Genomic DNA, 23,270 nt, shown 5'->3' with positions numbered 1-23,270 from the left:
TGGGACCACACGGTAAAGGAAGCTCCGCGTTGTGTTTCGTCAGTGTCGGGTCTCAGACTTCCTCCTTCAGCGCTTCTGCCGCTGCCTTCAGCGTGACAAGGGATCCGCTGCACAGCCGCGCTTTGCCCTGGCCGAATGGCTGTGCTGGGCTGTCGCTCGGAGCCGTGGGCTGGTTTGTGGGATGCGATGGTCTGATTGTGGTTTGGGTCTTTCCTGGAGGGTGGCAGCAGACTGTGCGATGCTCCTTCATGAGACACAGTCCTGTAGTTCCTGGGCAGACGCGGTGTGCGTGTGTGGTGAAGGAATGACTGACTGTGTATGAAATGCCAGGAGCTGGGATGAGTCCAGGTTTGTGAAGGATGGATGAATTGCAGACCTGTAGAATTCACTAGTTCAGTTTCTAACAGGATTAATGTCCTTGTAGGACTTTGCGCGGTGACCACGAGCACATGAAGCTGCGTAGCTGTTGCAGAACAATCCTCGTTCAGGTGTTGACCTGGTTCTGCTTGTTACGTGTCCTTGCCTTGTTTCCATTCCTTAGGCTGAACCATCCCAATGTGGTGGCCGCCCGTGACGTCCCCGAAGGGATGCAGAAACTTGCACCAAATGATTTACCGTTGCTGGCCATGGAGTACTGCCAAGGTGGAGACCTCCGCAAGGTAAGGTCTCTGGGATGGTGACCGTGGGCTGGATCAGCTTCTTGGCTGATCCTAGAGTTTCCATTGAAGTTTCCTTGTAAAATCTTTGTGTTCACATCCTGATGCTTCCTAATTCTTGTTATGGCACCAGCAGGTTTTGGTGGGTTAGCTCTTGTTTTGGTGGGTTGGCTCTTGTTTTGGTGGGTTGGCTCTTGTTTTGGTGGGTTAGCTCTTGATATTACGTTCAGCTTTTGAAGACTTAATTGCTTTCTGAAACTTTTCATATTTGTTTGTCTGCGAGTGGCACTGTGAGAAGTTTGCGTGTAGGGGACAAGGGCATGTGTTAGGGATGTGCAACAGGATGTGAGTGTGGCTGAGACCACTGTAGGGCAGGGTACATCTGTGGGCTCTACCCTTCCTGAAGGTGATTAACTCCTATCTGTCATAGGAAAAAATACCATGTTAATTCTAACCTTTGCTGTAATCTGCCCAGATTTAGAGTTTAGAGCTGAAATTCGAGCTGATATTGCCAGGCACAGGGGAACTGGCTATGAAGGATGGAGCGAGAAGGAAGAGAATGGGGATGACACTGACTTCTTTCACCTGCTCTTTTCTCCTCCCATGCAGTCAGACTAAGGCCTGAAGCTGTAATTGCCACTACCAGAGGTCACAATCCCATTGCTTCTTGTATCCGTGACTGAGACTGTGAGCCTCGCTCAAGATACAGGAGGGAAAAAAAATGTTATGTGTTGTTTTCTTGCAGTACCTGAATCAGCTGGAGAATTGCTGTGGCTTGCGGGAAGAAGCCATTCTCATCTTGTTATCTGATATTGGTAAGTGGTAGCAGGACCTTCAGTTCTCTGCCCTCTGGAAGCCCTTTTAGTGCCAAGTCCACTCTTAAGGACCTTAATGGCTCCATCTCAGACTGACCTTTGAAGAGTATACTCATTTCTTCTCTTGCTCTACCAACCCTCCCTGTGGGAGAGGCAGCCTTTGATTTTTGTTCTTGAAAATGTAGAGATGGATTTTCTTGCCCTGCAAAAATGCCGCTCAGGATTTCCTGGAAGGTTCTGGATAGCTGAACACTTGCCGAGTGACTGGTTTATCTTGCACGTCAGTCTCCACCCTCAGCTTAACAGCTGATCATTGGTGGGTTTCCATTAGCGTTTGGGCAACCACTATGTGGAATTTTAGACAGTTCTGGTGCAAAGATTGCCAGGTGCTGTCTGGAGACTTTTGGGGTGGAATTTTTTGGTCAAGCTATGTTGTGATCTTACTAAGTAAGAGTTTTCTTAATGAGAAAAAAGGACAGTGTGTTAGTTACACACTTACAAGTGGCTTTTTTTCTGTGTCTCAGCTTCTGCTCTCAGGTACCTTCATGAGAACAGGATCATCCACAGAGACTTGAAACCAGAGAACATAGTGCTGCAGCAAGGAGAGCAAAGGGTAAGCAGGAACCAGGTGTCTCTGCTTGCACGGACAAGTGTAAGAGGAACATGCATGTGCTTCATGCAATTAGAGTGGTCGTTCTGCAAGTGCACTCTGCCCAGGATAACAGCTAGCTCAGATCTGTGTGTCAGATGAACAGTATTCTGCATGCAGTTGAGATGAAAGGTTGTGTTAGACTTCTGGTAACACCTGACACTTTGACTTTCTACTATTAAGGAAGAACCAGACTGTACCAGTTGACCAGAGATCTGAACTGGCAGTAATGTCTTCAGCTCTGTGTGCATCAAGCTAATGACAACTGTACTTATTTTTTTGTTTTAGGAAGCTACAGGAGCCTCCCACTACCATCTCTCCCTTTCCTGCATCCCTTTGAAGAGCTGAATGTTTTCTTTCTCTGCTGTATGGTCTGCTTTTAACAGGACTTCTCTCTAGTGTTCTTATTCTCTGTTGTGTGTTTCAGTTAATACACAAAATCATTGACCTTGGTTATGCGAAGGAGTTGGATCAGGGTAGCCTATGCACATCCTTTGTTGGGACGCTGCAGTACTTGGTAAGGAAAGAATTGAGCTAGAAGGGCAACTACCACTTTACAGTGGGATAGAGTTAACTGTTACCAGGCTTTGGGCTGGGATGAAGTACTAGTCCTGGTATGGGGTGCATTTGGGGTGCTGCAGCCAGCAAAGGTGACTGGTTTTTTATTTCTGACACTGGGTTTTTACAGTGCCTGCTGTTATATGTCTGTTACGAATGAGAAGCGGGAGTGCTAATAACCTCTGCTGTTCACTCTTGAGAGGATCTCAAAGCTCGTGAGAGGCAGATCATTCAGCACCATCTGTAATCTGTTGTACAAACGTTAATGAGCTCTTAAGGGATGGAGAGAGCTAAGAGACAGGTGGCTTTGTCTCATGTTTGTGTAAACTATTTCAGGCTCCAGAGCTGCTGGAGCAGCAGAAGTACACGGTGACGGTGGATTACTGGAGCTTTGGCACACTGGCCTTTGAGTGCATTACAGGCTTCCGACCATTCCTGCCCAACTGGCAGCCAGTGCAATGGTGAGTGAGCTGGGGCCAGGTGATAAGAAGAGTGTGTGCAATGTGACTGTCCTGTTTGCAGGAAGTAGAAGTGTGGTCCCTCGATTCTTAGGGTGATATCCCCATGTTCCTTGCCCTTATGGAGATTGACTCTCTTCACAGGAGGTTGGCCTGCCTGAGCAAGTTCAGCATTCCTGATACTTGCTCTTTGGGATCAGGACTGACTCCTGCAGGGTGGGTCACAGAAACCAAAGTGACATCTGTATTACATCCGTCAAGAGTAGCTTTAAGAACCTACTGACTTGCAGGCTGGGAAAGGCAGGTGATTATTTCAATATTGTACTTGCTTGAATTCATTAGGCATACAAAAGTGCGACAGAAGAGTGAGCTGGATATTGTCGTTTCAGAAGACTTATCTGGAGAAGTCAAATTCTCTAGCAGCTTACCCTGCCCAAACAATCTGAACAGGTGAGGACTAGAAAACTGTTGGGCCACGCTGGGATAAACCGTTACTTTTGTGAAAGAACCAGGTTTATATTATATGCCTTGCTGTGTTAATCTGTAAATAAACTGAGTGCATGACACAAACGGTGCTTGTGTCTCTTGTCAGACTTACGTAGTTGTGAGTCTGTTTCTGCCTTCTAAACACTGTGTTTATGATTGGTGGGTGTGGGGAAGTTGTTTGTCAGTCCTCCTGCAGAGACCAGGCCATATGGTGACTGCAAATGCACTTTTGCCTCTTCTTATGCCCTTCTTGTTTTGGTCCTTTAGTGTTTTGGCTGGGAGGCTGGAGAAATGGCTGCAGCTCATGTTAATGTGGCACCCACGGCAGAGGGGTACAGATCCTACATACGGACCCAATGGGTGTTTCAAAGCTTTGGATGACATTTTGAACTTGAAGGTGAGCAACAGGTCTGTATTACCCTGAAAAGTTTTCCAGAGAGCAGTTGCCTGTAGCCCATGAGAGAAGAGGCTTGAATCAGGCCTGGGAGGAAGAGCAGCAGAGAGTCTCATTTAGCTGTCTCCTGACAGTTAGTGACAGATGCTTTCATCTTGCTTATCTGAGAACAAATAACTCCTCAAGCTTGTTGGGAGTAGCACATGGTTTCTGTGTGTGCTTGTTTCCATATTCTGGTAGAGGATTCTGCAGCTGAAGCTGTTCAATTGCCACATGTCCTCTCTTCCAGTTGATGGAGGACAAGGACTTTGGCATAATGTTATGAAGTAGCTGTGAAGTGACTTCTTGAGCCCTGCAAGTGCTTTGAACAGTGTCTCAGTCTTGGGATCTCTGCTCAAACATGACCAATGTATCTTCAGCCCTTCTCATGTCACACTACTCTTCTTGTAGTTGCTTCGTGTTTTGAATATGGTTACGGGAACTGTACACACGTATGCAGTGACAGAGGAGGAGACTCTGCAGACTGTGAAGGCCAGGATCCAGGCAGATACAGGAATCCCAGAACAGGACCAGGAACTGCTGCAGGAAGCTGGACTTGCATTGTTTTCTCAGAAGCTGGCCACTAAACATATAGCTGATAGCAAGGTGAGTCTGGATATTCCCTTGCTGTGGAGTGAATCAGAAGGCACCGCTCTTGCTTTGGGAGCACAGCATTCCCTGCTGTTCTGACAGGCTTTTGTCATAGCAACCACACAGACCGAACAGCCCGTGCAGTATGGGCACCCTGTTGCATTTGGGGTTCAGTCTTTAGCTGAGGAGCAATGTTCTGTTCATGGTGTTACAGAGGCTTGCTTTTTCTGAAAGAACATAGTTGTGTCTTTTGTCTTCTGCAGGTGAATGATACTGCAGCTGCAGACACAGACCTCCTCTTCCTCTTCGATAACCAGAAAGTTGCCTATGAGGCTCAGGTTGCCTTGCGTCCCCATCCGGAAAGTGTTGACTGCATCCGTAAGGACTTTCTGTAGCACGAATGTGAGAGGTTGTCCACGTTGAGAGGGCTGCCTGTGTTCTGTGATTTGTATCCTATGCAAAGAATAGAGAGAGCTTTTGCATAATGAGACTGAAGAAGCAGTAAAATTGACGCAGTAAAATTCATTCAATTTGTCAGAATAACTTAGGAAAACAAGTGTTTGATTTTTGAAATGCTGGGAAGCTGCAGAGGGGGGCAGCCAGCTATGGGCTTAGCAGAGGTAAAACGCCCCTCAAAGGAGTGATGTTTTGATCTGTCTTGTGATGTAATAACAGTACTTTTAGGTTTCATGCTGATACATACGTTTCCCCCTTTTCCCCCCTTCCTCTTTTTCCAGTTCAGGATCCAAAGAAGAATCTACACTTTTTCCAGTTGCGGAAAGTGTGGGGTCAGATCTGGCACACAATCCGGATGCTGAAAGAGGACTGTAACCGGCTTCAGCAGGGGCAGCGAGCGGCCATGTACGGTGGCAGTTCCTCTGGAATACTTATCTCTGCCTTTGCTCCCTGGGGAAAGGGAAAGGGCCAGGAGTGGTGCCCTGTTGGAATGGGGAAGCCCATGAGTGGAGCCACTAAGGGTTAACAATAAGCTGAGAGTTCCATCCTCTGACACAACTGCTTTTGTGCTCACTGCTACACTCTGAAGTGTCTACTTTTGATATAAGTAGAAGTCTGTGGTTTTAGTTGGGGAGGGTAATAGGACCTTCTTCTTGTCCATGCAGGATGAATCTGTTGCGTTACAATAGTACCCTCTCAAAGATGAAGAATTCTATGGCCTCCCTTTCCCAGCAGCTGAAAGCAAAGCTGGACTTCTTTAAAACAAGCATCCAAATAGATCTGGAGAAGTATAAAGAGCAGATAGAATTTGGAATTAGTGAGTATGGCATCTGGCAAACAGAGGTCCTTTTATGCATCTTATCCCCACAAAGTATCTACCTTTTCCTGTCTGAACCTGAAAAAGCAGTCACTCTTCTTTCATTCCTCTAGCTTCTGAGAAGCTGCTGTTTGCCTGGAAAGAGATGGAGCAAGCTGTGGAACTTTGTGGAAGGGTATGTTTCGAAATCTAATTGCTTATCCTAAATAAAAGGAGGCTTGTTTTTCTTTCCTTTTTTCCTTTTTTCGTCTTTGTCATCCCTTAAATAGAAACTTCTGTGTCTAGGCTGATTCCAGATGTCACATTGCCTTGGTTTGGGTGGCACTGTTTTTGTCCGTTGCCAGTACTTCATGAAGCTCACTGTGTTTGTAAGCCTTAGGGGAAAAAGGGAGATCTTGGGGAATGTGAGAGGACATTTTGCAGTGGTTGCAACTCAGATGTCCTGTGAACCCAGTCCTGGAGCTGGAAAGAGTATATGGGACATAGGCTGAACTGCATGGGAAAGCAAAGCGATGATTGAACACAGGAGTTCTAAGCACCAGTCTTGAATTTTGAAAAGGCAGCAGTTTCCCATTCTTGGTGCACATTCCGCATCTGCTCCCAGGAAGGCAGTCAGCCTTTTGACACAAGACAGTGCAATCCTTGTGAGCAGGTCCAAGGGCTGTCACTCCCAGATGAGAAGCAAAAGTTGACAAGCTCATAATCTTATTCTTTTCAGTCAGTTGGTCCTCCTGTATTGGGAGGAGGCAGAGGGCAGAATGACGGTCCAACAAGCGGCAGCTTCTGCATGTGAATGAGTTCAAGCAAAAAGCAGAATTTGGGGTGCCAGGAGCAGATGTGGTTGTGTGCTGAAGGGAAAGGGGAAAAGCAGTGATGGATATGATGAGAACAGATCTGCAATAGCCAAGGAAAAGGAAGCCTGAAGGCCTGGGAACTAGCAGTACATTTACTACAAAGTCTGACACTTGGCTCTTTGTCACAGGCTAAATTTTTTATCAAAAAATTATTGTAAGTTGTTCTCTCCCCAAGCACCAAGCTAATTTCCTTGAATTGAAATTACTCACATTCTCATTTGTCTTTGTCCAAGGATGGTATTGGCATCTTGCTGACTTGTTTAGAAATGTAAATGAGAAAGGAAGAACCAGTGTGAGTGGTGGTGTCTCTTAGTACGAGACTGTCCTGTTGCTTATGTTTTGTGCTGCTTTCAGGAGGATGATGTGGATCAGCTAGTGAAGAGGATGATGTCCCTGCAGACAGATATTGTGGACCTGCAGAGAAGCCCACTAAGTCGTAAACAAGGAGGGACACTGGAGGATTTGTGAGTTGAACTACCTTGAACTTAAGATGCAGGAGTATTGCTAGCTAAGATTATTCACTGTGCTGTCTCTTCAGCCCAAATTAGAGGGGACTGGGGGGATTTTCACACTAAAAGAGGATTTTTGACTCCTTGCCCATCCTTAGTCTGAAATGGCAGACTGGTATATAAAAGATGTGAAATTCCTGAACTACTTGTTCACAGTTTAGGTTCTAGAGAATTTCCTTGTGTTCTGTGCCTTTTTCTTCTAGAGAAGAACAAGCCAGAGAGCTGTACCGGAGACTGAGAGAGAAGCCAAGAGGTAAAAGACATTTTAGCTCAATGTCAGCTTGCTTTATGTGGACTTTGGAGATGCAATAATGAGCAGTGAGAAAACTTTGTCTGCATTCTAGCCATGCCCATATGCTATGGCTGCACATGGATTCTACGGGACTTGTTTTTTTCTGGAGAGGGGAGTCAGGGAGTAAATGTTAAACTAAGCTAGCCTTGCTTTTTCGAGAAAACTTTGTCTGCATTCTAGCCATGCCCATATGCTATGGCTGCACATGGATTCTACGGGACTTGTTTTTTTCTGGAGAGGGGAGTAAATGTTAAACTAAACTAGCCTTGCTTTTTCTTGGTGCCTTCTGAGCTCTTCTTGAAACTCCTCTGGAGCTCTTCTCAGAGCAAGCTGTTGCTGCAAGCATATGCTTCTGCTTCTGTGTAGGAAGGATGAAAGACATAGCTGTTCCTTTGAGCAGCTATACAGCCCCAAGGCATTAGACCCACCCTACCAACTCTGCTTTCCAGTTCTCATCATTTTGAAGAAGGTGGCTAAAATCCAGTGCAGTTCATCCCACTCAGACTTGCACGCCCTGAACTTGAGATGTTTCAGGATTGAAGAACCAGTGGAAACAAGCCACTAAGAATTTTCTCACTCTGTCCTATAAGCCTGCCTTTCTGTAATTGTCCTTGACTCTCATTCCAGATCAGAGGACAAGCGGTGACAGCCAAGAAATAGTACGACTGCTTCTGCAGGCAATCCAGACCTTTGAAAAAAAAGTCCGAGTCATTTATGCCCAGCTCAGGTGAGCTTTGTAGAGTCAGCTTTTATTGAGGGTTCAGAGGAAACATTTTCTCTTTCAGCAAGAGATTTTGTTCTAGAGGTTTAAAAACCATTGCATACAGGTAATGAGATCACAGAGTGTTAGAGGAAATAAGAAACTCAGAAATGTTCCCCTGCTGGAGTTGCCCATGTATGATCTGGTTTTTGTTGTTTTTTTTTTTTTTAATAGTAAAACTGTAGTTTGCAAGCAGAAGGCACTGGAATTGTTCCCCAGAGTGGAGAGAGTGATGAAGCTGATGAATGAAGATGAGGAGACAGTTGTTAGGCTTCAGGAGAAACGACAGAAAGAACTGTGGAACTTGCTGAAAATTGCTTGTGTAAGTAAAAGAAAAACTCCAGTTTCACTGGAAAAGATGGTTTATAGCCCAGGTTACTGAAATAATTAATAGTAAATTTAGTCTATCCTGTGGTTCTTTTCTCTGTTATTTTGAATTAGTATTAAAGCCAAGTTCCAGCCTGTCTCATACCCCTGGCTGCTGGAAATTAGTGGAAATAATTGAAATCTGAATCTTGTGTTTTCTTCAGAGTAAAGTACGTGGTCCTGTTACTGGCAGTCCAGAAGGCATGAACACATCACGTCTCGGTAGCCCTGGTCAGCTGCTGTTGCAGGTCCCTTCTGGAACCTACAATTTATCAGAATCTGTCAGAAAAAGGTGAGGCAAAGCCTGGAGGTCTGTAGCTGCTAATGTCAGCACTACAAAGCTGGGACTCCTGCTCTGTGAAATAATGATACACAGGCTTTCTCACATGTTACACTTCGTGTTCAGCTTCCAGTGGCAGCAGTCTTTTCTACCTAGCAGCTGCACTTCCCCAGGCTTATGGATCTTCATTAGGAAAAACAGGGAGTAATGTATAGCTTCACTTCCCCCTGCCTCAATAATAAAGGGTTTGTCTTAGTTGGAATGTTTGGGCTTACTTGAGGTACTCTGCCAACAGGAATTGTTGGAGCATTGTCATGTAAGGTGATAGTAGCTGAGCTGTATCATAAAGGAGAGACTGCTGTAGCCAAGCACATGTAGCTCTGGCCTGGGTCACCAGCTGGAATGACAGACTTCGGTTTGTTTATTTCTCTATTGCTTAAGCCTTTAGTTTATAGGCTGTTCAGCACCTTTTTCTCTAGCAACTGTGACTCCACGTAGTAAGAGCCCAACTCCAACTTGGAACATGTCCCAGTACATCTGGAGATGCCACTGATTTTTCTAGTTGCAATATAAATTAGCTTATGGGTTGACTGGTAAAGGTTAATATTCTTCAGTGCTCTGCAGCACACCTGCCAGAAATATTTCTTAAAGGTAGAGGCAGCATCTCTTTAAACAAAACTGCCATGGAAAATAATTGGGTAATAATTGTCCCTTTCAGTGAGGAGCTTCTGCTGGAATCACAGAGACTCTGTAGCCAACTAGAAAATGTGATGCATGACACAATGAAGGATCAGGAGCAGAGCTTCACGGTAACATATTTGGTATTCTTCTGTAAACTGAGAGGGAAAGGTCATGGCTTCAAACTTCTGCTCGTGCAACTTTGCCACCAATAAGTAATACGGCTAAGAGAAATCTGCATATTAGTCTTTTGGACAAAGAGAGAGTAGGAGTTGGGGGAAGATAGAAAGTGTCTGCTCCCCCACTTGAACCACTGACTGATACATTCCTTACTTGCTGAGAACGGGAGCCGTGCGCTGGGGACTTCAGTTGTGCTGAACAATAACGGAGGGGGGGGAAGTTGCTTGGCTTTTGTACAAAAATACTGCAAAATTGCACTCTTAAAATTGGGATGATCTTGTGGTGGCAGTACACTGGTGGGCAGGGATGCTTGTTTAATTAAGCAGAATATTGAAACAAAAGTAAAATATTAGAGAAAATAAGTAACTTAAGTTTCCTTCATAGCAGTCGCGTGCTTTGTCACAGAGCTGTTACCCAACTCGTGCACAGTAAAATTGTAAAATATTTTAAATTGCTCCCTGTTTATTCTGGAGAAATCTCAACTGCAAGCTTGTGTTGAACTCTGCAGTTCTGTTTGTCCTTTAGGCTCTGGATTGGAGCTGGCTGCAGCTTCAGGTAGAAGAAACAAACAGTCCAGAACAAACCCAGATGTAAAATCACTTCGGTTGCCTCTGAAGACGTGCTGCTTCAGGAAGCCACTGTGAAAAGCTGCTGCCTCTGAGAAGGGAAAATCAAGTGCCGCCTTCTACTGTCACCTACTGCTTACGTGGTACACATGGCCTAGCTTTTAGTATCCACCTCTCGGACACTTTTTTTGCAAAGACACAGTAGGAAATGCCTGTTATAACTGCTTGGAAAAAGTTCTTAACTGTGCCTAAAGACAGCAGATATTCTTGTTCTCTGTCCTGATGTATCTTCCTTTAGGCATCACATGCAGTTGGTCACTGGCTTTTAGAGGCTTTCTACTGGACAACGCATGCACTCAGCTTGCACAGTCACTGGTAGATGTCACCTTTCTAATATACTTGAACTGTGAACTTAATTTCTTGCACTTTTTTTTCCTTAATTGTAATGGTTGTACTGAGCTAATACTTGTTTCCTATCTGGGAACGAAATGATCTCAAATGTGTAAACTTTTGGTTTGCTCTTTTTGATACCCTCAATAACACTTTAATGAAAAAGCTACTTTCACTGTGCAGGTCTCTAAACCAGGAGCTGTGTAAGGATGTTATTTTAGACACCACAGAGAAGGAACTCTTCAGTGTACATGTATAGTTTAACTGTGTCCAGCTTTGGAACTCTCAACACAAGAAGGACGTGTACCTGTTAGAGCGGGTCCAGAGGAGGCCACAAAAATGTCCTCCTGTGAGGACAGGCTGAGAGTTGGGGTTGTTCAGCCTGGAGAAGAGAAGGCTTTGGGGGGACCTTATAGCGGCCTCCCAGTACCTGAAAGGTGCCTGTAAGAAAGCTGGGGAAGAACTGTTCACAACGGCACGTAGCGATAGGACCAAGGGGTGATGGTTTTAAACTAGAAAAGGGGAGATTTAGGTTGGATATTAAGAAAAAGTTCTTCAAGATGAGGGTGGTGGATCATGGGCAGAGGTTGTCCAGCGAGGAAATAGAGGCCCCATCCCTGGAGCTATTCAAGGTTAGGCTTCATGGGGCTCTGAGGAACCTGCTCTAGTAAAGATGTCCCTGCTCACTGCAGAGGCGGGGGGAAGGGGTCGGACTAGATGACCTTTGAGGGTCCCTTCTAACCTAACACATTCTGTGATTATCTATTAACCATGCTTGCACCAAAAAAAAAAACCCCAAAACAACAAAACAAACAAACAAAAAAACCCCCAAAACCCAACAGGGTGGAGCATGGCTTTTTTGAACCTTACTGAGAGATGACACACCAACATTATGTTCCAACTGTGACTAATTTATTTCATTCTGATGTAAACCCAAATTTCCACTACAACACAGAGACCACCTTTTATAAAAGGTTGTGAAATACAGGACGTGCAGGATGCAATACAATAATGGGGAGAGGTGGGATTTTCTTCTGGTTTTAGGAACAGATTTAAAATACAAGCAACTGAAGTGAAATGTGGCACAAACATCACAACTTCCATGCATGCCTTCAGTTATCTTCCTTTGATGTGCTGGAACTCTCTGGGCTTCAGTGTTGGGTTAAAATTATTCTTTGGAAGAATAGAAAGTTCACACTCCTTGAAATTTCAGAGTAATATTAAGGCCGAAACACACTGGATACACTTCTCCTTCATCTTCCAGAGCACTACCTGCTGTTTTACTTAAAGCTGCATTAAGCCTCCAGCTCAAATCCCAACCCAACTTTGTGACCTCCAGCACTGAAATTCTTGCCATCGATCAAGCCTGAGAGGGTCAGCTTTACACCTAGGAGAGCAAGTGATGACACCCTTCATACGAGATCGCTGTACAATGCCCATCCACAAGTATTTAAGCCTCACCTCTGTGTCTCAGTTGCTATAAGAACATTTGTATATACACATTCTTTACTTGCATGAGCCTATGTCAGATTTCTAGCTAATTTGTTTATCTATTCTGTTCTAGAGACAGTGGAATAACCCACAGTGTAGTACTCTTACGTACCGGGTCGGAGGGCGTGAGTGTAACCAATTCCGATCAGGCTGGCATTATTCACTTTAGCCTACAGAAAAAAGAAATCACAGTATTTACACACTGTATATAAATATTCAGACAGAACTGTCCCAGGAGCCTGAGAAGGTGGCTTACCCATTAACTCTTTCCGCTACTAGCAGAGATGTATTCCAATCTTTTCACTTTCTCCTCAGGTTTCCAGCTTAAGTAGTAGTTCCACTCTTTTCCTCAAATTATGACCCATTATGCCTACATAAAACACCACTCTGTCCTTCACTGCCCCCAGTGCTGCCCCTAAATTTATATCCTCTAAAGGGTTGCTACAGTCCCTTAGCAGCCAACGGAGTCTGTCTTGGTCACAGACCCCTTTTGATAAATTGCCTATTAGTGATTTTTTTTTTTTTAAATGAGCTATAGATATATGAATATGGAAACCCCTTTCTGTATTACCGAGTTTTGAGCTGTTTACAATAGTATTTCTCATCTTTAATTTTGGCTGAATTGTCCTTGAACTCATTCTTGTTTTGAAGTGTTAACAAATTCTTGCTACTTCAGTTCTTAAGTGTTAGAACGTCCACACAGTTACTTTCATTTACTGTCACCTCCTGGTGGACATGTATTTGTTTTCTGAACCTGTCTTCTCTCTCTCTCTCTCTCTCACTATTTAAAACCCCTTTTTTGTTGGGGGGGATGGGGAGCGGGGGGACGCTGACATTTCTGCAAGAACTTGCAAGCATCAGTAACAACAACACCACTTACCTCAGAACCTGAGCTGACTGTCAAGGTTTAACTGATTGTCAGGAGAAGGCTGTAAGCTCAGCTGAACCACCGTTATTTTACTCTAGTACAATTTTACATTACACATTAGATAAGAATTAGAGAATCAGAACAACACTACCTCCTTGTGTTACCTTCTGAAAACACACTTTGCACAGGTGCCCAGCACACTACTCACATTAGTGACTATTTCACCATGGACCATTTTTTTTCCATCGTTTCACAAACAAGACCAGTGAGATCCTAATTTAAATCTGAACCACACCAGAAGCCACAGTTTGCTGTCTACCACTTTCTCAGTAACTACTTAAAGCAACTTATGTTGTACCACAAATTTTCAGTATTTAAGAGACCTTGAAATACACGTTCCTGTAACAGAATTCTTACCACAATTGAAGTCTTCTCATCCAGTTGGTACTTGGTAGCAATACCAAAACGTGTGTTGTTACTGCCAGCAGTCCATGCAAGATTGACTGATGTCTCAACCTTGTTATTAACCTTCTGATAAATAGACCCACCAAACTCGGTGCCATCATTCCTGTTTGTAATAGATGCAGGTGTGTCAAGCCTTCCCTTGTTTAGGAAATAGTAACTGTTAAGATTAACACTTCCCCACAGTCATTTGACAATTATCTCTTAAAATGAACCAAGAGCTCCAATACTTCCCTGGACCCATGCTCATCTACATCCTGGCTGGAGCTGGCAGACTCCTGCTCACATTTTTTACCTAAAACTTGTTTTACTTGCAGAATGGAGCAAGAGTTTCCAACGGCCGAGACATACAGTTTGAGGCTCTGAGAAAAAAACCCAAACAGATAACTCGCTTGCTTGTCTTAAGAAATCAAGCCTGTGATAACGCATAAAGGGCCAAATCCAGAAGGAGACTTGAGTCAGTTATGGGAATAATGAAATGGACAATGAAGTTATTGCATTGCAGTTGTTTAAATACACCATCTCCAGACTCCGCAGAGCATCTGAATGCCAAAACTAGAGCTACAATGCAATGACAGCTCGAAACACTTAAGCACAACACAACACACACCTTTCTTGTCCACCTCAGATGTTTCTGACCCAGAAACTTTGTCTGGTGGGGAGAAGGGGCGGATGATACAGCAGCTTAACTGAAGTCTCTTATCTAGTGCCAAAATATTATAAATTAAAGTTCACAGATTTTAATTCCAAATTATTATTATGAAGTGCCTTTCCACCACTATCTTATATACACAAAAACCAAAATTACCCTGAAACAAGGTCTCAAAAGACAGACAAGAGCTGGAAAGTTGCCCCTGCTTTAGTTGTACTGAAGATGAAAACACCAAATATAAATTATTTCAAAAGAAATCAGCAGCTCCTTCCATCATCCACCTTTTACCTAACTTTGTTAATGCTCACTATTCATCTAGTTTGCCTCCTCTGGTAATGTTTTTCTAGGCTCAGATGATACTTACACGTTAGTGTGCAGCTGAAAGTCTCCTGCCTTATATCCCAAGGCAAAGTTATTTTGCGAAAGCTTAGACTTGGCTGTATCAAAAGCCATCTGGTAGCCAGCAAGCCAGCCTTCATAGCCCAGCACTGCCCAGCCATAGATGGTTGGTCCAGAGAGATCGATGTCTATGTTGCAGCCTAAATTTACATATTGTCTTTTGTAGGAGGTCTTCAACTTTCCACTCTTCTTCCTGCAGAGAGAAACACGCCATTTTATCCCTGGTAGCACACAAGTATGTATTATATGTAGTTTTATTCACCTATGTAAGTCCCCTAAGGCCAGTTAATTAAATGACTGTACTCAAAACTTAACAGCTACTGAAGAGGGCACAGGATAAGGACAGTCTTGATATTACATATATTTACGTGGTGCTGCTTTTTCCTCCACCTCTCAAACTCCTTAAAATCCTCAAAGAAGCAAAAAAATCAAGCTTAAGGCTCTGAAAACCATCAGGTTTCAAGTTTTGTTCTCCACAACTGAGTGCAATGCGTTATGGCATCATCAGTTTCTTTCAGGAGCACCTATGACATCCCGCACTGATAGCTGGCCTTTCTGTCCTTCAGTGGCTTTTCAGTCTGCTCAGTTCTCTCCACTGTTCCTTCATGTGCAGTGCTTGCTTTCCTTCCTTCTTCACTGCTGGATACCAATCTCCTCTATCAAAACCAAATTTCCTCATCCTCCAACATCACTTAGCATTTTTCTGTCCCTCTGGAGAAGCCTCTTCCTCTCTCTCCAATGTGTCTTTGTGCTCATTTTGCTATCAATTCAAACTTAACATAACTGAAACAAAATTTTATTACCTCCTTAATCCCCTCCACAACCTTCTTTCTCTCCCACTGAAGACACAGCAGAACACTGTGCTGCCTGTCACTCATACCCAGGCCTGGGGTCTCATTTTTGACTTAGCTTCTAATTCCTGACATGCAAGCAGTATATTTCAAACTCTGATTTTTCTGACAGATTTTCCTCAACAATAAATACCAGTAATTATTTACAAAGCAGTCTCAAGCTCTGTGCCTTATCCAGACATAAACACCTCTCTTTTGCTCTACTGCCTGTAGAAAGACAAAGATGGTACAAGGTAAGTGGTCCATGTAAGACCCAGTTGTCTCAGGGGAGAGTTACCTACTGCAAAACAATAAATTTATCAATGGACAAAAAAACTGAAGAATTATTTTTAGCAGACCTTGTCCTTCTGAGCCTGGTATTATCCATTAGCTTCAAAATAGTCTGCAGTGCCTGCAGGATATTCTACAGTAAATTTTGAGCATTTACACAACAACCAGAATAAGCATTTCTAATTAAAAATTAGGGGAAATTCTACCACTCCTTAGATAAAGGGTAACAGAAAATAATTACCCTGTGTTTGGTACAAATGTAGTGTCAAAAGCCACCTTCAATCCCTCAGCCAACTGCAAAGAAAAACAGAGACATCTGTTCAGAACTCTGCTGAAATGGGATTTGTTATATGCCACTACTGTAGCTCTACTTCCTGTCTAAAGAGAAGACAAACACGACCATAGCATCTCCCACACCTTTTAAAAAGAAATCTAAAGATGTTTGTATGATGAGGGATTAAAATTTGGACTTTTTTTCCCCACAACAAGGCCCTAGAACAGTGCACGCTTTGTAGATATGTTATTACAGTAAGATTTCAAATCCAGTGTTGACAAGAAAATTGAGAAACCATGTTAAAGGAAGGAAACTGTTCGGTTCATGTTCGCTTATTCCCTAGAGTTTCAACAATCCATATGGTAGCTCAAGAATCTCTCTCAGAAACTACAGGTATTCTTCTAAGACACACTGCTACTTCCCAGGCCAAACCATGCACCTGCCTCAGCTTTCTCACTCTTGTTTTGAGCTGGACAGCGTTTTCCGTTTTAAAGCACAAGGAAAAGTGCAAAACCGTAACTACAAAACTTGATGGCCACACATGGCAGAGGGCACCACAGAACTCTGACCACCTTTGGCACCATTACATTACACTTCAGGCCTGAAGTGAAAAGCATAAAGCTATTACTTTGTAAAAGAACTGTGTACTTTGAGAGTGCTGTGTGCTAGCAACCCTGTGTGTAAGCAGCACCAAGCTGCAAACACTAAATGCATTCAGTCTCAAGGCAGCCAAACTTAAGTCCTTATGTACTAGAGCATTTCAAACTACGAGACCCCTCTTTTGCTTTCCCTGCATGACTGCAGCAGTAGCAGCTACACGTATTTAGAGTGCCTCTTAAAACAGAACCTCCTATTTGGAGTGGATAATCGTGGTATTCATTCAATCAGCTAGCTCACTGCACATGCCTGTAACTGCAGCACATTGCTGTGAGCATGCTTGCACCCTCCACCCCCAACATTAATTATGCTCTCTCTCAGACTGCGTGTTCTGCAAAAATATATACAACTTCTTTCCTTTCAGTACTCCAGATGGTTTTGTGCAACTTCCACTCTTCAATGTTTTCTTCTTAACTCAATACTTTCTCATACCAGTTGCAGAAACATTTTCAGAGTTATCTACCTCCTCTTACCTGATCCTCCATGGAAACTTCTGTTCCCAGCGTGTTGTCTGTGTTCCACTTCTGGGTGAATGTAAGTCCATAGTCTTTGACCTTGTATTTTGTCTCTAGACTGCCTGAAGCTTTGCCTGTGTCTGTGTTGGAAGAACCAGCTGCAGTGAATTCCTGCCAAGAGTATAATACAACTTTCAGCACCCTGATATTTAATTATGTTCAGTTTTTCCTCTTCTCAAGTGCCAGCACTCATGCTTGTTACCCTTAGGCCTTTTGACAGAACCCTCAAAATCATCCTCCTCTTCCTTATCCCCACCAAACCCAATTATTTTTTTCATCACAAAATGCTACTCCTTTTGGCATCTCTGTTCTGGATATTTCTTTTATGGAGGTGTGCTGGTAGAGCCCTGGAACTTGCTTAGGTTGGAAAAAGCACTATTACACAAAGACCTGACATCTTCACTTACTTTTCATCTGCATCATGATTTGATTACTTGCTCCCCTCCTCTAATTTCTACCACACTTTTTTCCTAACTTACCCACCAGCCTCCCCCGCACCAAAACCCCTCATCTCCTTTCAGTTGTCCTCATCTCTCAGATAGTTTCCTTGAAGAAAGATAATTAATCTGCCATTACGTTTCTAAGTTATAACTCTTCTGAAGTTTAAATATTGAAAGATACAGCGCTTAAGAGATGGCAGTATCTACTGCCAACATACCCGAGCTTTGGAACCCTGACTTTCCAGTTCTGTCTCATTCCAGGACAGTATTCCTGGATGCTGCACACGTTACTTACACCATTCTGGATGCAGCAGTCAGGCTTGGCTTCTGATTGACCCTCTAGTGTACAGTGCCTGGCATCTTCAGGAACACCATGCACTTACTAGGCCAAACCACCTGCAATCTATGAAACAACTATAACCGACAGACACTGCTATTGTTGTTTTCTAAGTCCACAGGAAAAACACCGAAACCGTTCTGTATCGTAACAATCAGAGGTACTATTAGTGCCCAAGTATGAATTAGATCTCACGCTTTTTCCCTAACCTCATCTCCATCCCCCAATCCCCATTTTGTTACAGCAGAATGCTCATTAGAAACACTAGCAAGCACAAAACCTGAAGCAACAGAGAACTGTATCAATACTGTTGTATCCATCTTGTTTTCCCTCCCGTTGTTTTTACAGTGTTCTCATTGTGGATTGTTGGACAAGGACTGCAAATGGCTTTACATAAATGGATCATACAGCAGGTTAAGAGCTATGGACACAGTCAAACTTCATGACGTGGATGATAACATGACTGAAAACAATGGAACAGTTTATGAAACACAGTAAACAGCACAGAAAACCCTCCCTGACAAAGCAATACAGAGTCAACATGCCAAAACAGTCACTATTCTTACCAGCTGGATGAACAGCCAACAAGAAAGTTGCATGAAAAAGGAAAAGCCCATTTTAGAACTTAATATGGTTGTTCATGTTCCGTGACATTCAGAAGACAGTATAATAAACCATTAGCATATTATCTGAGAATCAAAACTTCCAGCCAGGAAAACTACGTGTATCATGGGATGTCAGTAACTGGCAGCAGTCACAGTATAGAGACCACACAGTTCCTCGTGCCTACGTGTTCCTGGTGCACAATGCAAGCCATCCATCAAAAACTCAGTTGAGACAGATTACAGGACTGCAAATGGAATGACTTACACCTTTCACATGGAAAGAATGCAAGAGAAGGAGGGAGCTAAGGCAAATGTAGTTCTGAAGCAGGCTGAAAAGCAGCACAGCTTATCAACCAGAAGAGCATGAAGTGGTAGCACATACAGAACCAAGAATAAGCTTATCTAGTAAACAATATATGCCTGTGGTTAAAGACCAAGATTATGAAATCCATTCCTGGTTTTGCCAGTCCTCCTGTGAAATCATGAGGTAGCTCCACTTCTCCTTTATTGAAGTGGGGATCATAGTATTTTCTAGTTACTCGAAGTGCTAAAGCTTAATTAATGCCTATAAAATGCTCTCAAATTCTACATAAAGGGTACTGCAGGAGGACTCTTTAGTTTTAATTAAGTCTTGCACTGTAAGCACAGTGGACGTGAGTGAAAAATGAAATTAAGTTAAACTGGCTCTTATTTGCCCCTTGGCCTTTTGGATAAAAAGTCCGTCCGGACTCAAAATCCTGTAAAAACCAATAGCAGAGAAACTCAACTGCCTTCATCAGCAGAAATGAGAGTTATTTAGGGTGAGAAACTCTTATGTCTGGGACATGGCAATGGGAACAGAGAGGAAAGTCACATGTCCACAAAAATATATGTGAAAATTCCTTCATACTGCGGGAAAAGAAGCACTACTGTGTCAGTTCCACACATCATTACAGAAATACCTCAGTCAGCTCCACGTTTTACAATCAGAACTGAAACAGAGCAGCAACACCCGCCAGCAAGTTATCACCGCCAAGCAGTTCGGGAATTTGTCCTTCTGTTGCAATGCTGGTGGTTTTGAAAGCCCGTAGAACTTACCACCCCACTGGAAGACTTGGTCTTCAACTCTAACTTGACCATTCCAAATCCTGAAAACAGAGGAGTACACAGCATCTGTTTCACCACAATATACCAGCAGGGCTTATTTCCAACACCCTCAAATGACAGCAGGTAGGGTACACTGACCTGAAACAGCCTATTTTCGTATTTCAACAGCTGTTGCTCTTACTGAGGAATGATTGCAAAAATGCTGACAATTCAAAGCGGGTGGCCTCATAATTTATAGTCATAACAGTCACCCATCATCAAGAATCTCCACCTTCTGTAGCTACCTGCAGTCTGGGACCAATCAGTACAGTTACCATTCCTTCTGATTTACTCAGTTTACTTTTATATTTCTGATTGCAGGGCAGGAATTTTTCTTTTCCTTTTTTCCGAGAAAAATATGTTTCGACTTACTTCAACCCATGCCATGTACAGAGATGTTATTGCTTTCTTCCTTTTCTTTCTAATCTGCCATGAATCTAGGGAAATACCCAGCCCTTGCACAGGATAGAAAAGCCTGAAACAACTGACACTAAAGCAGGGAACTTGAGTTGAATTTATCAAAACCTGAACTCCAGGGTGGCAGAGACCAGACCAGACTCTTTTTAATTTTATGCAGCATACTGATTTGGGATACAAATGCAATCTTTATTCCACACTCACATAACCAGATAAAAAACATCAACACTTTTAGTACTGCTTCCAGAAAAGGGACTAATATTAGAATTTCTCCATTTAAATTCTTTGAAGAGGAATGCAAATATTGTGAAATTATTTCCACCACAGCTATGACAAAAGGCTACTTTGATTCACATAAAGATCATCCTACCCAAGGAACCTCTTTATTGCTGCACATGGTCTCCTATGGCAATCTGTGTGAGTTTGACTGACTTAATGCCTTTAAATACAAAAATTGGGAAGTAAAAAATGCAGTATTCTTCCAAGATTGTTCTGGAGTGCATCTTAAGGTCAGACTCGTAACTTTCCCCTCTAACTCTTTGCCTACTGCAGCCTCTTCATGATACATGTCTAAAATTCTAATTCAGAAGGTGCTAGATGCTCCGGGCCTCTGCTGAATTCCTACCTCGAGGTATTTAGGGGATCTCTGGGGTACTAACGTTTTTATTGCTATTTTCAAGACATTTAAGAAAAAAAAAATCTGAAGAGTTATCAAACCACAGTGGTGTTACTTACCATATCCCTTGTTAAATACATCCCTGGCAGACTTTCCCAAGTCACTGTATGATGGTGGGACAGCCATTGGATCTGAAACATTGGAATCTGTAAGAATCTTAGGTTTAACAGCATAAAACCTAAACTATATCCAAAGCATTTATAAATGTCTATGACTAGTACCCTCTGCACTGATACAGAACTGCAAGACCTCTGAAGAACGTTGATGAAAGTCACCCTTGTGTCATCAGTGCTTTGTCAGAAACAAGCTTACTTCAATTTGTCCTGGTTTTGCTAGGAAGTTTCACATTCTTACATTGCAGAAAGAGCTCAGGGGAGCCTTACTGCCAACGAGCAAACACTACTGCTGTGACAGGACCCTTTCTGAAAGGGACCCCAAGTGGTGAAGCACTGAACAATCCCAAAGGAAAAGATATCTGACTTCCATGTGCACTTGGGACTTCTTAGAAAGTTTGTTTTTCAGAGATCTGTAAAATATAAAGAGAGATCTTTGCACGCTGTGCAGTAGCCAACAGTATTTCTGCACCGTGGATACACAGCAGCAAAACCTACATTTTCTAATACAGGCAACTGTTACAACTACTTTGGAGGACAAAACTCAAAAGGATGGGCATGTGATATTACATCTTTAACGTAATTAACTATTAAATTAATATTAGCTACCACAATTTAGGGATTTTGCATCAGAAAATCCACATTCAAAGAAGTAAGAAAACTCTTCCGCAGTGGAAAATTAGTCTTCCCCTTCTAGAATATATCTGTGTAAGTGCAAAGGCACTTCTGCTTCAGAAAAGAAAAGCTATCAAAGATGATGTTTTTGTCTGATTTTAAAGGATAGCTCTTTGCCACTTAATCTCGTTGATATTCTTCTCTGTAACACCCAACACCAGAAATCCCTGATCCTCCGTTTGTTACTTACACCACGCTGAAAGACTAATCTCAAAAGTAATAATGCAAAACCTGTAAAATTCCTAAAGCCATCACTTCTCTTCCTCATCAGTGTACCGGGTCCCTCTGTCACAAATGCAACAGCATCTGTAACAATGCAATCAAGTCTTGTTTTCACATACCCAGTCCCTTCCCTAAAATGAAGCACTCGGGCAATTTACATCCCACTGTAGACAAATGCTCTATGGTCAGGGTCTTAATAATTAATCTGCATTATGGATCAATCATTACATGGACTCAATGATCCAATGGGTCCCTTCCAACTTGAGATATTCTATGATTCTATTAATATATACCTGTGGGTTTAGAGGGTCTAAAATAGCTGGACATGATTGTGGGTCATAAAGGCCTTTTTATCTGTCAGATATGGAGGGAAAAATTACAGTCAGTCAATCATTAAATTGACAAGAGAAATGTGCACTTTTATGACAGCAGAGTTTAAATTATTATAATAGTTGTAGCAACACAGCTATGGAGCAGAGCATATCTTTCTTTTAAAATCTTGTTTTTTCACACAGATCTTTCAATTCAGAAGGTACAACTCATACTCTAAATTTGGGGGTTGGGGTGCTTTTTTTCTTTGTTTTTTTTTTTTTTTTGTTGGTTGGTTGGTTGGGTTTGGGGTTTTTTTAGTAAGTTTGTCAGAATAGTTCAACCCACTGATTTGAAAAGCTTAGTAACTCAAGTTTTTGGAGCAAGGCTGATGCTTGGACAATTTAACATGGTGATACTCTACACATGCAGTAACTGCCTAACACACTCTTGAACCTCTTAACATTTTTTCTGGAAAAAAAAAAAAACAGTATGAAAGATAACTCCCTGCATAAGAATTCATACAACATCCAAGCAGATTTTTCTTTTTTTTTATTAAATGCTCTGTAGTCACATCTGGCTTTCAGGGAACTGTCCAGCCATGGAAAACATGACAGGAACACTCCAAAATCATCTGGATGTGTAGCTGGCCTCCAAACCACATAAATCTATTTTCATTTAGAAGTCTGACAATGATCAGCAGTGAGCCACAACACATTTTGTGAGTTCAGAAGACATCAGTCTACTCCAACTTTTAAATTACATGGAGATGTGACATCAAACAAAGGTAAGAGCTCAGGTAACAACTCCTCATCCCAGTTTCTGAAGACATGGCACGTCCATCCCCACCTCTTTCATGCTTTGCCAGCTGTCTCTCAAATCCTTCTACTTCCCCGCAGAGGGGCACAGGCTTTAGAAAGTCAAATGACAGTGGAGTTGACCACCAGGTAGTCTCCAGGCTCTCCTCACCAGCTTCACTGAAAACACTTCAAGTAAAGGAGAACTTTGCTATCCTGTTCAGCACCTTCTCAACCTAAATCTCACCCTTCTGGCTGACATCCTGTTCTCTTTACACCCCATTTTCATAAGGCTGTTGAGACATCTTGCGTATTGTGAGC

At 42.8% G+C, this 23,270-nt stretch overlaps 2 protein-coding genes across 4 annotated transcripts; one reads left to right on the top strand and one right to left on the bottom strand.

The window, feature by feature from the left end:
- Positions 1 to 541: 541 nt before the first annotated feature.
- IKBKB (inhibitor of nuclear factor kappa B kinase subunit beta) lies at positions 542 to 10,672 on the top strand (the record flags this gene model as incomplete). The annotated part of the gene is made up of 19 exons (XM_010165026.1): positions 542 to 659; positions 1,402 to 1,471; positions 1,996 to 2,084; positions 2,548 to 2,637; positions 3,015 to 3,139; positions 3,479 to 3,586; positions 3,890 to 4,019; positions 4,467 to 4,661; positions 4,910 to 5,024; positions 5,384 to 5,507; positions 5,768 to 5,919; positions 6,033 to 6,094; positions 7,128 to 7,237; positions 7,486 to 7,535; positions 8,202 to 8,301; positions 8,509 to 8,656; positions 8,865 to 8,992; positions 9,699 to 9,789; positions 10,364 to 10,672. Coding segments are annotated over 19 exons (2,074 nt in total), but the record flags the coding sequence as incomplete, so codon positions are not given.
- Positions 10,673 to 11,687: 1,015 nt separating this feature from the next.
- VDAC3 (voltage dependent anion channel 3) lies at positions 11,688 to 22,170 on the bottom strand. 3 transcript variants are annotated; one of them, XM_029084286.1, is made up of 10 exons: positions 22,137 to 22,170; positions 20,893 to 20,979; positions 19,693 to 19,742; positions 18,577 to 18,579; positions 17,192 to 17,344; positions 16,029 to 16,081; positions 14,632 to 14,859; positions 13,571 to 13,721; positions 12,398 to 12,455; positions 11,688 to 12,181 (listed from the first exon to the last, which is right to left on the bottom strand). In XM_029084286.1, exons 1-10 carry the CDS (start codon positions 22,168 to 22,170, stop codon positions 12,090 to 12,092), a joined length of 909 nt encoding a protein of 302 aa, XP_028940119.1. In that variant the 3' UTR covers positions 11,688 to 12,089. The 3 variants fall into 3 exon arrangements, with proteins under 3 accessions (XP_028940119.1, XP_028940120.1, XP_010163327.1); XM_029084287.1 differs by having other exon boundaries at positions 20,893 to 20,964; XM_010165025.1 differs by lacking the exons at positions 18,577 to 18,579; positions 22,137 to 22,170 and having other exon boundaries at positions 20,893 to 20,974.
- Between the last annotated feature and the right edge of the window lie 1,100 nt (positions 22,171 to 23,270).

Source organism: Antrostomus carolinensis, unplaced genomic scaffold (genome assembly GCF_000700745.2).
Source record: "Antrostomus carolinensis isolate BGI_N321 unplaced genomic scaffold, ASM70074v2 scaffold21743, whole genome shotgun sequence".
NCBI lineage: Eukaryota > Metazoa > Chordata > Aves > Caprimulgiformes > Caprimulgidae > Antrostomus > Antrostomus carolinensis.
Note: the sequence above shows the minus strand (reverse complement) of the source record. Positions and strands in the feature narration are given on the sequence as shown.

What these genes read in the sequence shown, in the direction of transcription:
- VDAC3 (XM_029084286.1), bottom strand. Translation starts at nt 22,170, where the DNA reads ATGTCCAGCTATTTTAGACCCTCTAAACCCACAG. An exon ending in TAGACCCTCTAAACCCACAG is followed by an intron (nt 20,980 to 22,136) that starts GTATATATTAAT and finishes AGATTCTTACAG; the next exon opens with ATTCCAATGTTTCAGATCCA. An exon ending in TTTCAGCTGCACACTAACGT is followed by an intron (nt 13,722 to 14,631) that starts GTAAGTATCATC and finishes TATTACAAACAG; the next exon opens with GAATGATGGCACCGAGTTTG.